Consider the following 12,807-nt stretch of genomic DNA (forward strand, 5'->3'; position numbering starts at 1 on the left):
ACATGACTCATGTGGTGTCATGAGATGTGCAGGCTAGATATTTGTGGGTAAGGCTAAGGATAGGGCACTTGAGGGATCTATATGTTGTAGTATGTTACTTCCCACTTGCCTATTCAACATTTGCCCCTGGGGAGGGATCACCAATTGAGGTACTACGTGAGGAAATTATGATGTGTGCAAGCATTGGGGACATACTACTAACGGGAGACTTTAAGGCTTGAACAGGAAACGAGTGGGCAGCCTTTTATGATATTGAACATGAGATGTTTAAGGAGTTGGCATTGGTCGAACTAGGGCTTGATAGGACATCTCAAGATAAGGAGATGATAGCATATGGATCCCATTTGCTAGCATTAGGAAGTGCTCATAGATTAGCTATATATTCAATGGCTTATTGAGATGGCTGGGAGTGAATGCTTTCACTTGTTGGAACAACAAAAAGGAGCCAGCATTGTGGACTATGTAATGGGCTTGCTAGCGTTAATTTTAGAAATTAAGAATTTTGAGATATTTGACAAGCTGATCGGTCTAGCAGCTGACCATGCAATCCTAAAATTCACCCTGGCATGTGGTCAAATACAAGAAACATGCACACATGTACACACATTTCCACACACTGAGTTTCTAGAGCAAACTTCACATATCTATAATGATGCAGTACGGGATGGCTCAAGCCAGCTAGACTAGTGTGAACCACTAGAGGATGTCACTAAATCTCTACAGAAGGTTTTACATGCAGCAGCTACAAAGGCATTCCCATGTAAGATGGGCTCTACTACACCACGCAGATGCACTGCCCTTGAAAATGCTTGGTATGATGATGAGTGCAAACACCACCTACAGAGGGATGTTATACTAGGGACATGCACATACAAGTATGCACAGAATGTCTTCTGTTGACTTGTGTGGAAAAAGAAGAGGGATTATCTAGCCAAACTAGAGTTTGAGATATATCAGCTCTTTTTGAGCAGGGACATCAAGAAGGCATGGAGAAAATTTCATGGTAGACAATCCCCAATTCAATTGACATCACCTATGGTATGGCATGAACATGCTAGTGCATTGCATGACATTCCATCACAAGAGTAGATTCTTTGTCCATCAAACTCTAGGCCAAGATTGTGTGAATTCTTTACGGAAAAAATGGTGAGGATGCCATTTGGAGGTTAAAGAATGGGGCCTTGTGGTAGAACATTTTGCACATGCAGGTTATGCATTCGTCCCTATCTTGTCAAATATCTTCAATAGAGTTGTATGTGAGGGGTTTCCAGCAAGTTGGTGTGACCACACAATAGTGCCTATTTTTAAGAGCGGAGATCCATTGTTCGCTAACAACTACCGCACTATTATGATTGGCCATATGGTACCGAAGATATATGCCTCTATTGTGGAGCATGAGTTGAGTTGGTGGGTTGAAACCAAGGGGATATGGTTTGCAGGACAAGCCAGCTTCCGCCAAGGATACAATACATTAGACCATATATTCACGTTGAGGGCCTTGATTGAGGAGGATTGATCACAAAGGCAAAAAATCTATTGTCGGTTCCATCTTGTCAAATATCTTCAATAGAGTTGTATGTGAGGGGTTTCTAGCAAGTTGGTGTGACCACACAATAGTGCCTATTTTTAAGAGCGGAGATCCATTGTTCGCTAACAACTACCGCACTATTATGATTGGCCATATGCTAGCGAAGATATATGCCTCTATTGTGGAGCATGAGTTGAGTTGGTGGGCTGAAACAAAGGGGATATGGTCTACAGGACAAGTCAGCTTCTGCCAAGGATACAATACATTAGACCATATATTCACGTTGAGGGCCTTGATTGAGGAGGATTGATCATGAAGGAAAAAAATCTATTGTTGGTTTGTGGATTTCCGCAAAGCTTTTGATACGCTGCCACGTGCAAGACTCATGTAGAGGTTGCGAACCATTGGGGTACCAGAGGATATGTAGTGGTGTATTTATATTTTGTATGAGATAGTGACAGGTAGAGTACGAGTGCCTGGAGGCACAATAGACTCACTGTCTAGCACAATTGGTGTAAAGCAAGGATGTTCGCTCTCTCCTTTGGTGCTTGGATTGTACATTGATGAGATTTCAGATTACATACAAAGATGGGGTGGTATGGGAGCTAGCTCTTTGGGGTATTGATGTCAATTTTGTTATATGCAAATGATGTTGTGCTCATCTCAAATTTACTTGAGGGGCTACAACGATATTTGGATGCATTGCATGTTTTTTGTGAAGAGAAAGGCCTCTAGGTTAATCTTGGAAAGACTAAAATTATGGTCTTTAACACTTTGCCAGCTTGGGTGACATGCTCAAGCATCACTTTATGTATGATGGTCAATTTGTGGAAATGATCAGACAATATGTATACCTTGGGGTCACTTTCAAAAGGGCCACAATTTTCATGGAAGGAGACTTCGAAGGCCAGGCTTGCACAGGCATATGTAGCTTTGGGCACTCTAGAGCGAGAGTCTGCACACATACAGTTCCAAGAGCCCCGTACCAAATTGTGGCTGTTTGACACTTTAGTTATGTCCACACTACTCTATGGAGCAACCATTTGGGGCCCAATCCTTTATCATATTAGACAGGTGTCCCTCATGGACTGTAACGGACCTGAAGCACAACATTATGATGGTTGGGAACATATGGAGAGAGTGCTGGTCATGATGATAGCATGTATCCTCAGTACTACAAGAGACCATCCGAGTAGAGTTGGCTGCAGCACCCATGATAGTGGAGGCACTATTCCAGGCAATCACCTTCCTCTAGAGGATATGGCAGCTCCCTAAAGACCGATACCCTAGGCTAGTTGTAGAGTCTTCAAGACAACTTGCAGCAGAGGGAGATAGACAGTGTTGGTATGCACATATGAGCATGTGGTTGAACTTGGATGGCATGAATATAGATAGATTGCCACTGTTTGATTACAGCCTTGATTGTCCCACTTTGAGTCAGCCGTTTAGAGTTGAATATAGTGATTAGAGCAGACATCACCAAAGTGATGGCGAAGAGGACTTGGTCCAAGCCTCCTTTCCCATTAGGCATGAAGATGGCACAATACCAGTGTCACTTCTTGCAACTTTCACATGATGGTTTCATAGCGAGGCTGAGATATATGGATGCTCAACTTTCTCACGGGCTTTGAGTTGCTATTGAACAGATCCACACCTCATTAGATTAGTTGATGATTGAGACAGGTCGATGGAGCCATGTTGTAGCAAAGAGAGGATGTGCTAGCTTTGTGGATGGGAGCCAGAGACGGAGGAACTCAACATTTGTAGATGCACTATATACTATGATTTCCGAGGCCGCTACCATTGCATCTTTAAGGAGGGCTTTGGACCATTGAGATGGGTGATGGACTATGAGGACCAGAGATGTCTGGGCCTTTTCTTATTGGAGCTGTAACAGTGCAGAGCAACATTGTTACGGGATCAAAGGCAACCGCAGCCACATCCACCTCTCCAGAGAGTAGTTATAGACTTTTTGAGTATAGCTGACCCCTCACCTTAGACACTACATCTCCCTCTGATAGTCACCATTGAGGGACATCATTAGGTGGCATGACAGTAGATAGAGCTACAGCATTATGCAGAGCATGACACCCTAGGGTATGTGCTCGGCAACGTAGGCATGATCATATACGACACATTTGCATCATGATTGCTCGTTATAGACGAAGATTACCACAATGACTCAGTCGGAGGTAGCTTGCAAGGTCTTGGTGGATTCCATACATTGAGAGGGAGATACTCTATACCATAGAAACATGAAACGAGGAACGGGGACGGGGACGGGAACGCCAAACCTAGGGAACGGGGACGTGGGAACGGGAACGGCATTAAAAAAATCAAAATTCATGAAGTAAGTAGGAACGGGAACACCAAACCTAGAGAAGGAAGAGAAGAAAGAGAAAGAAGAGAAAGAAGAAGAAGGAAGAGAAGGAAGAGGTTGGAGGTGGGAGGAGAAAGAAGAGAAAGAAGAAGAAGGAAGAGAGGGAAGAGAAGGAAGAGAAGAAAGAAGAAGAAGGAAGAGAATGAAGGTGGCTAGGGGCAGGATGCAGGTGGGAGCAAGATGCAGGCAGGAGCAGGATGCGACCGGGCGCAGGTAAGTTTTGCCATGTGGCGTTCCTTGTCCCATTTCAGACTGGGAACGTGCATTCCCTGTCTGAAACGGGATAGGGAATGTTCCATCATTTGGAAACGCGGTCCATGACGGATACATTCCGGGGACGGCGATTCCGCGTGCCGGGGGGCCGTTCCGGCCGTTTCCTGTCACTATGCTCTATACTCTTTTCAAATTTTCAGTTTTCCATATTTTTGATTTTCCATTTCAATTTATCATGTAGACCTAGATATAATTCTGTTTTCTTCTCTGCTGGGAGATGATGATACAGTTGTATTAGTTGTAGTCTCATAGGCCATTCTGGTCCTCTAGAGACGTTAATAGATCTCTCTCTTCCCTGCTGCGTTCCCTGTCTGAAACGGGACAGGGAACGTTCCATCATTTGGAAACGCGGTCCATGACGGATACATTCCGGGGACGGCGATTCCGCGTGCCGGGGGGCTGTTCCGGCCGTTTCCTGTCACTATGCTCTATACTCTTTTCAATTTTTCAGTTTTCCATATTTTTGATTTTCCATTTCAATTTATCATGTAGACCTAGATATAATTCTGTTTTCTTCTCTGCTGGGAGATGATGATACAGTTGTATTAGTTGTAGTCTCATAGGCCATTCTGGTCCTCTAGAGACGTTAATAGATCTCTCTCTCTCTCTCTCTCTCTCTCATGGCTTTTCCTGCATTTAATCATGGATTCAGAGCATGTGAGAGAGAAAGGATTGTGCTCAAGGTTGGAGTGCAATGTGGATTTGCTGTTTGCAGCCTTTTCCTTGTACACATTCATAATTACTGGAGTGAATGCAGTGTGCATGTATGAAACGAAAATGAGAGGGAGGAGAGGTAGGCTATAAATAGGATGTAATAATGCAAAATAATAAACAGGTTGGCCAGCATTTAATAAGACCATTAGTGCAGGTCGTTGAGCCATAATTATGGGTTCTGCTTAGAAATGAAATGCACTCACACAATGTGCCTGGACCCTTACAGCCATGATATGTACATTGCTAACACATACACTAATGCATTAAGTTTGTCTTGCAAACGTACTCAAGTGGAGTAATGATCAATGTGGTTGTAAAATTGATGAGATCCAGTGAAGACGTTTTCCCCCTGGTAAAGCGAATGAAAGGGGGAAAGAGGGAGGTGAAACCAGCTTGGCAGTAACTCAGCTTGACAGTAACTCAGCTGGCTTCAAGTTTGCTGACATTCACAATAGGCAACCTTTTCCTGTAGACCCTTTTATATATCTTGTATGTATGAAGGTGATCTATTGAATGCCTAGTTATGGTGTTTGAGAATAATCATAACAATGCGTATTGCTTTAAGTGATTTTTATAATATTGACGTCTTTATGTCAGTGCGCTTCAGTAATTTTTGATGAATTTTATTCAATGCTTATGGAAGGCTAGTTTCAATCTGCCAAGGTTGCTGTTCAAGTGCAGCCACAAAGAAAAAGAGATAATTTTGGAGAATGAAGTGACTGGAATACAGTTTTGCTGCAATAAGATACAAGATGTGGAGGATTCTGGGAGTTCTCTGACCCGGCTTGACATTCACATGGAATCTGGTGAAATTCAAGTGAGTTTTAAAGCATTTTTACTGACAAAAGGCTCTACAATCCATTTTTAACATTGGTACAACATGGTTTTATGTTTGTTTGAATGATTCTTTTGTGTTGATCAGCTTTTGCGGGAGGCAGATAAGTCATTAGTGGAGGTCATGAAGCTAGATATATCTGCTTCCCTTGATGCTTATAAACGTGTAAGGTTCTTCAAATCCTTCATGCAAATCTGAAATTGTCAGCGAATTTCATCAGCAACTACTTCACATTACCATGCGATAGTTTGATAGATAGCTTTACAAAGTATTATTGGACTCGTCTGCATACCCATTCTGGAATATATGTGTGTTCAGTGACAACTTAAGTTGACGAACTGTTTGTTTATTCTGACTTCATATTTGTTTATCTGCTCTTTTACTATCTTGTGATTTCAGTTAACCTTTTTGCATTCACAGCCACATCAACCATTGCAAGCAGAATTTGATATGAAATTAGGTGGTGCCCAGTGTAATTTACTGACATACAAGTTTGAGAAATGGGTTGATCTTGTACAATCAATGAGGCCCAGAAAAAATCCTGCTCATGGTGTCAAGAAAAAATCTGCAAAGACAAAGATGGAAATTAGTTGGAGATGCACATTTTCTGCACCAGATGTGGCAGTTTCAGTCTATGATCTGGACAGGATTGTTCTCTATCATGTATACATTATTTAGCCTCTCTTTTTTTTTTGGGAGGGATGCAAGTCTTTATTGAAGAAACTGTTGTAGCTTTGAAGTGAAGATTGTGGGAATTAATGCTAGTTTGTCTGCATAATTATTGCTGCTGTTTCAGGTATGCTTACAGAGTTCACATTTATTTGTTAGTTCCATGTTTAAACAAGCGATTGAAATGCACATGGAATTGGGTGAGCTTCATGTCTACCTTGTGGAGGAGGAGAATATGTGCTACAAAGGTCTATTTGGAATGGACATAAATCCTGGATGCTTATTACAAATGTCCCGTGTGACTGTTGATTGGAATTTAATTGAACCGCAGACTGCAAATGGATCCGATCAAAGGAATGTTACAATGGAGATCACTGGAACTGCTATGCATCTCACATTGCACCGGTTACAGTCTCTTTTCTCTTCAAGTATGGTATTTGCTTCTCACTTCAAAAACGTAGCAGCTGTAGGTAATAGAGTCAAAATGGGGAAAGGCACAGAAAAGCGTGCCAAAAGTGGGAAAAAGATAAAGAAAGTAAACCTAAACCTTGAAGGGCTTTCCATACAGTTCTGTGAGCAATTGCACCTTCTGGATATAAAAGTTCCTGACCCAAAGAAGGTTAATTTTGGAACTCAGGGTGGTATTGTTCAGATGGAAAAGAATGAGGATGGTAAACCTCGTCTTGCTGCTGTGAAGGCTGTGATGTTCAGTGGCATTAAAGGTTCAGAACTGGTAGGCAAATCCACCTTAGACATCACACATGTGCAGTTGCATTTTGATCGTGACAAAGGTGATACCCAGATGGACCTGCAAAGAGTCACATTAGTATATCAAGAACTAGGCACAGAGATGAAACGTGTGACTGATGTCACTATTGCAGCTTTGCAGAATGGGAAGATTGTTTATCGGACAGCTGTTTTCAGCAATGGAGTCCCTCGTTGCTTACTTTGTGCAGGTAACTTGAAAGGACGGTGGGAACCAGATGCTCAGTTGTTCTTTCATGATGCTTTTTTACAACTCAAGACTTTTATTCAGTTGCAAAGGCAGTCAGTGCAATCAAACTCATCAGCATCAAAAAAAGTAAAACCAGAACATGCTTCCAGTGCTGCAGAGGTTCCAGAAAAAGGTGCCAAAAGCCACAATCTGGATGTAGCTGTTGATATTGAACATGTTGAAGTTTCTGCTGCACTTGCTGATGGGGTGGAAGGCTCGTTATCTATAGTCTCTGTGTTTTCTGAAGATTTTAAGGTTGGCATCCTGCTTGAAGACATAAAGGTTGGATTGAATGGAGCTGATATTATTAGAAGCAAGCGTTTGCAGGTCGCACGGCTTCCAGCTTCTATACAGACTACGTCTGGAGAAAGGGTGACAGTTGAATCCTCTAAGTGCAGAAGCTGTTGGGATTATATTATTCAAGGTTCTGGTGTGCATATAATATTACCGTATAGACTAGAATGTCGTGCATTAGATGATGCAATTGAGGATACCTGGCGTGGTTTAAAGCTTGCTATGGCTGCGCAGAAAATCTCAATATGTGGGATAACAGGCATTGCCAATGACAAGCGGAAAAGAAAATCAGCTATCTCATCTTCTGTTGGGGCTGTTCGATTTGTTTTCGAGTGTATAACTGCAGAAATTGAAGAGGAACCACTGCAAGGATGGCTTGATGAGCATCATCGCTTGCTGAGTAAACATAAGCTTGAGTTGGAGGTCAGAGAGCGCATGTTGGATGAACTCATCTCAGATGGAGGGAGAGTGAGTGCAAGTGAACTTGGTATCTTTGATACTGAACTCCTCAAGTCTTGCAACCTTGACAGCATGCTTAAAGTTAAAGAGCTAGATCTTTCTGATCCTTGTCTCTGCAATGGGCTTAAGGAATTGCTGCAACGGCAGACTTTTCAGGCCTATTATAGGGCTTGTAAGAAATTACATCTCTATGATGATTCAGGATCTCCCAGGAGTGCTTTCCAATCAGGATTTAGGCCAAGTGTTAACAGAGGATCTCTGGTGTTGGTAAAAGCTACCAATTTGGAAGTCATTCTGCTGGATATAGAGGGGGCCATCCCAGGAATGATCAAACAAATACGTAAACTGGATTGTATTCCTTCAGAAGTTGAGATACCCTTCTCTAGAATTTTAGGCAAGCGTGTAAGGATTGCAACCTCATCACTTGTGCTTCAGCTTCGGGACTACACTTTTCCAATGCTTGCAGCTACAAGTGGCCGGTGCGATGGACAGATAGTTTTTGCGAGACAGGTTGGAAAATTTCTTTTGCTTAAGCAAAAAAGTTGGTCTTATGACAATAAATTGTTGTGCGAACTGTATAAAAGGGTTTAATCATTTCCCTCCCATCTTAATGAACGTGTTTCTGTTTTGTGTGGATACACAGGCTACCTGTTTCCCAAGACAAGTGCCTCAAGACATATATGTAGGTAGGTGGCGGAAAGTTACAATGTTACGTTCAGAGAGAGGAACCACACCTCCATTCAAAATGTATTCAGAGCTACCACTTGAGTTTGATAAAGTCGAAGTTGCCTATGGGGTGGGGTTTGAGCCTGCATTTACAGATTTGAGTTATGCCTTCACTGTTGCTTTAAGGAGGGCGGATCTGAGTGTGCATGATTTGATTGAGAATACACAGCCCCTCTCAGGTGCTGATCTTTTTCATGTTCGCACATCCTTGAAAACGTTAAAGATGTTTCCTCAACCTGCCAAGAAAGAACGGAGCCTGCCTTGGTGGGATGATATGAGATATTATATTCATGGAAGGAATTCAATTGTCTCAACAAATTTCAAATGGGTTTTTCTGGCTACAACAGATCCTTATGAAAAAAGAGACATGCTGACAATTGAAGCTGGCTTAATGGATATTCAGCAGCAAGAGGGGCACCTCTCTTTTGTGGCCAAGGAATTTAATCTTAGCATCACCAGTTTTGAGAATTTACCTCATCAAGATATTAGGCGATTTCCCTCGAGGTTGGTTCAGAGCTGCATTCAATCTCCTTCTTTTCAACTAGATATAACAATGGATTGGGATTGTGAGACACTCAAACCACTCTTCCACTATCTTCATGCACTTCCCATAGAGCATGTAACACGTGAAAAATTATACGATCCTTTTCGTTCCACTTCCCTGATTTTAAGGTGGAACTTTCAGCTGGGGGACTCACTCTTGACAGAGCAAAGCTTAGGAACAGTACATGAGGTGCAAAAGCACCATCTTCACACATCCCCTGTACTTGGAATGTCCAATGATATAACATGTGCATCTTCTCCTGCTAAAACAACAGAAATATCTGACATTCCTACAATGAACATAGGTGGACAAGATCTGATATGGATCTTCAAATGGTGGAGCACATATTACAGCCCCCCTCACAAACTTCGCACATTCTCAAAGTGGCCTAGGTTTGGTGTGGTTAGAGTCCCCCGATCAGGAAATCTTTCATTTGATAAAGTTCTCACCGATTTCATGTTAAGAGTTGATGCAACTCCAGCACAAATAAAGCATGGTTCAGTGGGACAGGATGATCCTGCAGAAGGCTTAACTTTCAATATGAAAAGGTTGAGATATGAACTTTGTTATAGCCGTGGTAGACAGCAATATGCATTTGATAGCAAACGTGATATCCTTGAGCTTGTTTATCAGGGATTGGACTTGCACATGCTTAAGGCAAACCTGAAGGGGGATGAGTTATTGGGAACCAGTGACAAGGGCAAGGCGTCTGAGTGTGTAAGACATGACATTGAGTATCCGGAAACGGGTGATGATCCATCTAGGATTTTGTCAAAATCAACAGAAAGTGGGTTTTTTTTCACCACAGACTATTTTTCATTGAGAAAGCAAGCTCCAAAAGCTGAACTTTCTCGACTATCTTCCTGGCAGCAGGAGGGCCGTGCAAAATCAAGTAACAAAGCAACGGAGTTTTCCCCTGATAGTGGCAGTGATCCAACTAGATCAGATCCTAGTGATGATGATGGTTTCAACACAGTATTACCAGATAATTGCTTGCGTGTTTCATTGTATAGTCTCAAACTTCTGTGGACTATTCCCAACAGGGATGCAGTCTGGGCTTGGGTGGAGGACATCTACAGAGCATTTGAGCCACCCAAGCCATCTCCATCAAGGCAATATGCTCAAAGAAAGGTGATTGAAGAACAGAACAAAGCACCAGAGTTGGATTTGGGATTGCCAGTTTCTGGACCCTCTGTGCTGAATATTAAGGGATCCAGTGCTTCCGCATCTCCATCACGTCAAGAAAAGGCAATATGTTATGCCTCTCCCAACAGGAAAGGTTCAGACTCCATATCTGTGAGCCAAGGTACACATAAACTGCTTGCCGATACTATTCATTTGACAGTAAGACACTCACTCTATGATGAAAACCATGCAAATCATAACAGGACCTGGAAATTCCCAAGAAAGAATGAACAGTTACATTTATGTTTTTGGTTTTTCAGTCTTGCTTCCACATCTGTTGCATCATTGTTGTAATAAGAATGGCCAGCAGTTTATTCTCCTAGTAGTAAATTGGAGATCGGTTGATTTCACCTCAAGAGGATGGGCATGGGATCATGACCTGGAGCAAATGCAATGATGGCAAAGGCTTGGGGATTGGAAGAATGTTCATGCACTACATAAGTTTTGTGCCTCATTAACAAAATATATACTTTTTAGGGTAATGTTTTGGGGCTGTTTGACAGCTGACAAATTAGCCAATAATAATACATTGATGTGTAGAAGGATTATATGGCCTAGCAAATTCTAAAGCTCCGTGCTGCCAGTCAGCTGCTTTCTTCTGCTTTGCTTGAGGCTTTTGGTGATCTTGCTTTTCACATTCCTATAGGCTTCATCCCTATTCACATTGTTTCCCTCTTTCACAATGTAAAGGTGCCTTGCTAGTGAACTATGCATTGCATTGTTATAAGCAAACTCAGATTAAATTTTGTTAAGACAGGAAGATTAAAGGCTTGCATTGATACAAAATGATTATGCATTTAGGCCTAAGTTTACTCCAAAAAAACAACCTAAAAAGATTTTTTGAATGAAATAGGCATTATTTTATTAGTAGAACAAATGCCCAAAAATCCCCTATAAAAGGACGTGGGCATCCATCCCACTTTCACTCTCTCTCAGTGATTATTATTGCTCCTTCCACTCTTCTTTGAGTTTTCTAACCTCTCCCTTCTCTTTAGACATCTCACACTCCAGCCTGCCCATACCCCTTGGAGGAGGTGCCACCCAGCTTGAGGAGATGCTTGTAAAGAGACGTTAGGGTTTGCAGGGAGGAACATAGCATGTGTATGGCCAACACTAAGATAGAATCACAGCAAGTAAATGAAATGATGAATCATGTACCATGTTGATATAGTGAAGGAGCCTGAGGGTTCCATGTCCTTGGGACTGGTGTTGAGGTGAGTAGAGTTGAGTCGACGACGTCGATGAGAGCTCAAAAATGACTGCACTATCATGGCTGATTAGGCGACAACACATGTGAAGAAGAATGCTCTGTGGAGGGAATGAAATGTAGTCCTTGGAAAAGGGGGATGTTAGAGAAGACACTAGTTGATGATAGACAGCAGTAGAGGGAGCAAAAGGCAGTCCTTAGGAGTTGTAGCTGATGAAGATGGTGATCTAATGTCTTTGGAATGATGGCTGCTATCAAGATGATTACTAGGCAGACATATGGAGGAGAAAACACAAAACTGTTGATAATGATTGCTGTGGAAGAACAATTGTCCACCAAACGCAGCGGTAAGAGGAGTGCAAGCTTGTTGAACATGCTTAGAATGATGTTGCCAGCTGTTAGGAGTCTTTGTGATGCAAAACACAAGTGTAAACAGGTTATAATAGGTTCCAGTCAGCTTGGGAACGAGTGTTGGTGACACTATCTGCTTCATGCCTATAAATTGGGCATATGACCATTCATTCATCTTCACTCCACAGTTCATTCTCATTCTTCGGTCCTCTCCCTCTTCACCGATTGCTGATCACCTTCACCTCTCCCATGCCTAGTGGATGCTTCTTGTAGGAGTGGCTCGTGTACTGCCTTCTAGATTTTATTTGCTGTTGACTTGATTTAGTTGGCTGTTGCCTAGCCTATTGCTCTGTCAGAGGAGCTTCAGAACCTGCATTTTCAGCCTAGTGACCTCTTCTTCATCACTTTCATTGCTACATTTGCTAGTTTCACTCCTTCCCAGATTGGTTCAATAGATTATCTTCATCATTATTGTGTGTTTCCAGCTCGTGCTGCCACCCCTGCACCCAGGTGAGAGTTCCCAGCCATCAACCACTTTATGGAGGCTGTGTTTGCAGAAGATTGAGGCCATTTACAACAAGTTACAACCTCTTTACCAACCCTGAATCAGATACTTGCGTTTTTTGTTTTCTTCACTCTTGAAGGGCT

The 12,807-nt window shown here is 42.3% G+C and overlaps 1 protein-coding gene across 5 annotated transcripts in view; it reads left to right on the plus strand.

The window, feature by feature from the left end:
- The window catches only part of SAB (HYPERSENSITIVE TO PI STARVATION 4), a 129,882-nt gene that overhangs the window by 43,921 nt on the left and 73,154 nt on the right, over positions 1 to 12,807 (plus strand). For 2 of the 5 annotated variants that reach the window (XM_087679596.1, XM_087679597.1), the window contains 5 exons: positions 5,539 to 5,712; positions 5,818 to 5,895; positions 6,151 to 6,393; positions 6,527 to 8,656; positions 8,790 to 10,722. In XM_087679596.1, coding sequence (XP_087535722.1) covers positions 5,539 to 5,712; positions 5,818 to 5,895; positions 6,151 to 6,393; positions 6,527 to 8,656; positions 8,790 to 10,722 — 4,558 coding nt within the window. Of the gene's footprint in view, positions 1 to 5,538; positions 5,713 to 5,817; positions 5,896 to 6,150; positions 6,394 to 6,526; positions 8,657 to 8,789; positions 10,723 to 12,807 lie in introns of those variants that run through there. The other 3 variants (XM_087679598.1, XM_087679599.1, XM_087679600.1) reach the window with 3 other exon arrangements.

Source organism: Lygodium microphyllum, chromosome 6 (genome assembly GCF_053477565.2).
Source record: "Lygodium microphyllum isolate KBCC chromosome 6, Lygodium_microphyllum_v1.1.10, whole genome shotgun sequence".
NCBI classification, from domain to species: domain Eukaryota; kingdom Viridiplantae; phylum Streptophyta; class Polypodiopsida; order Schizaeales; family Lygodiaceae; genus Lygodium; species Lygodium microphyllum.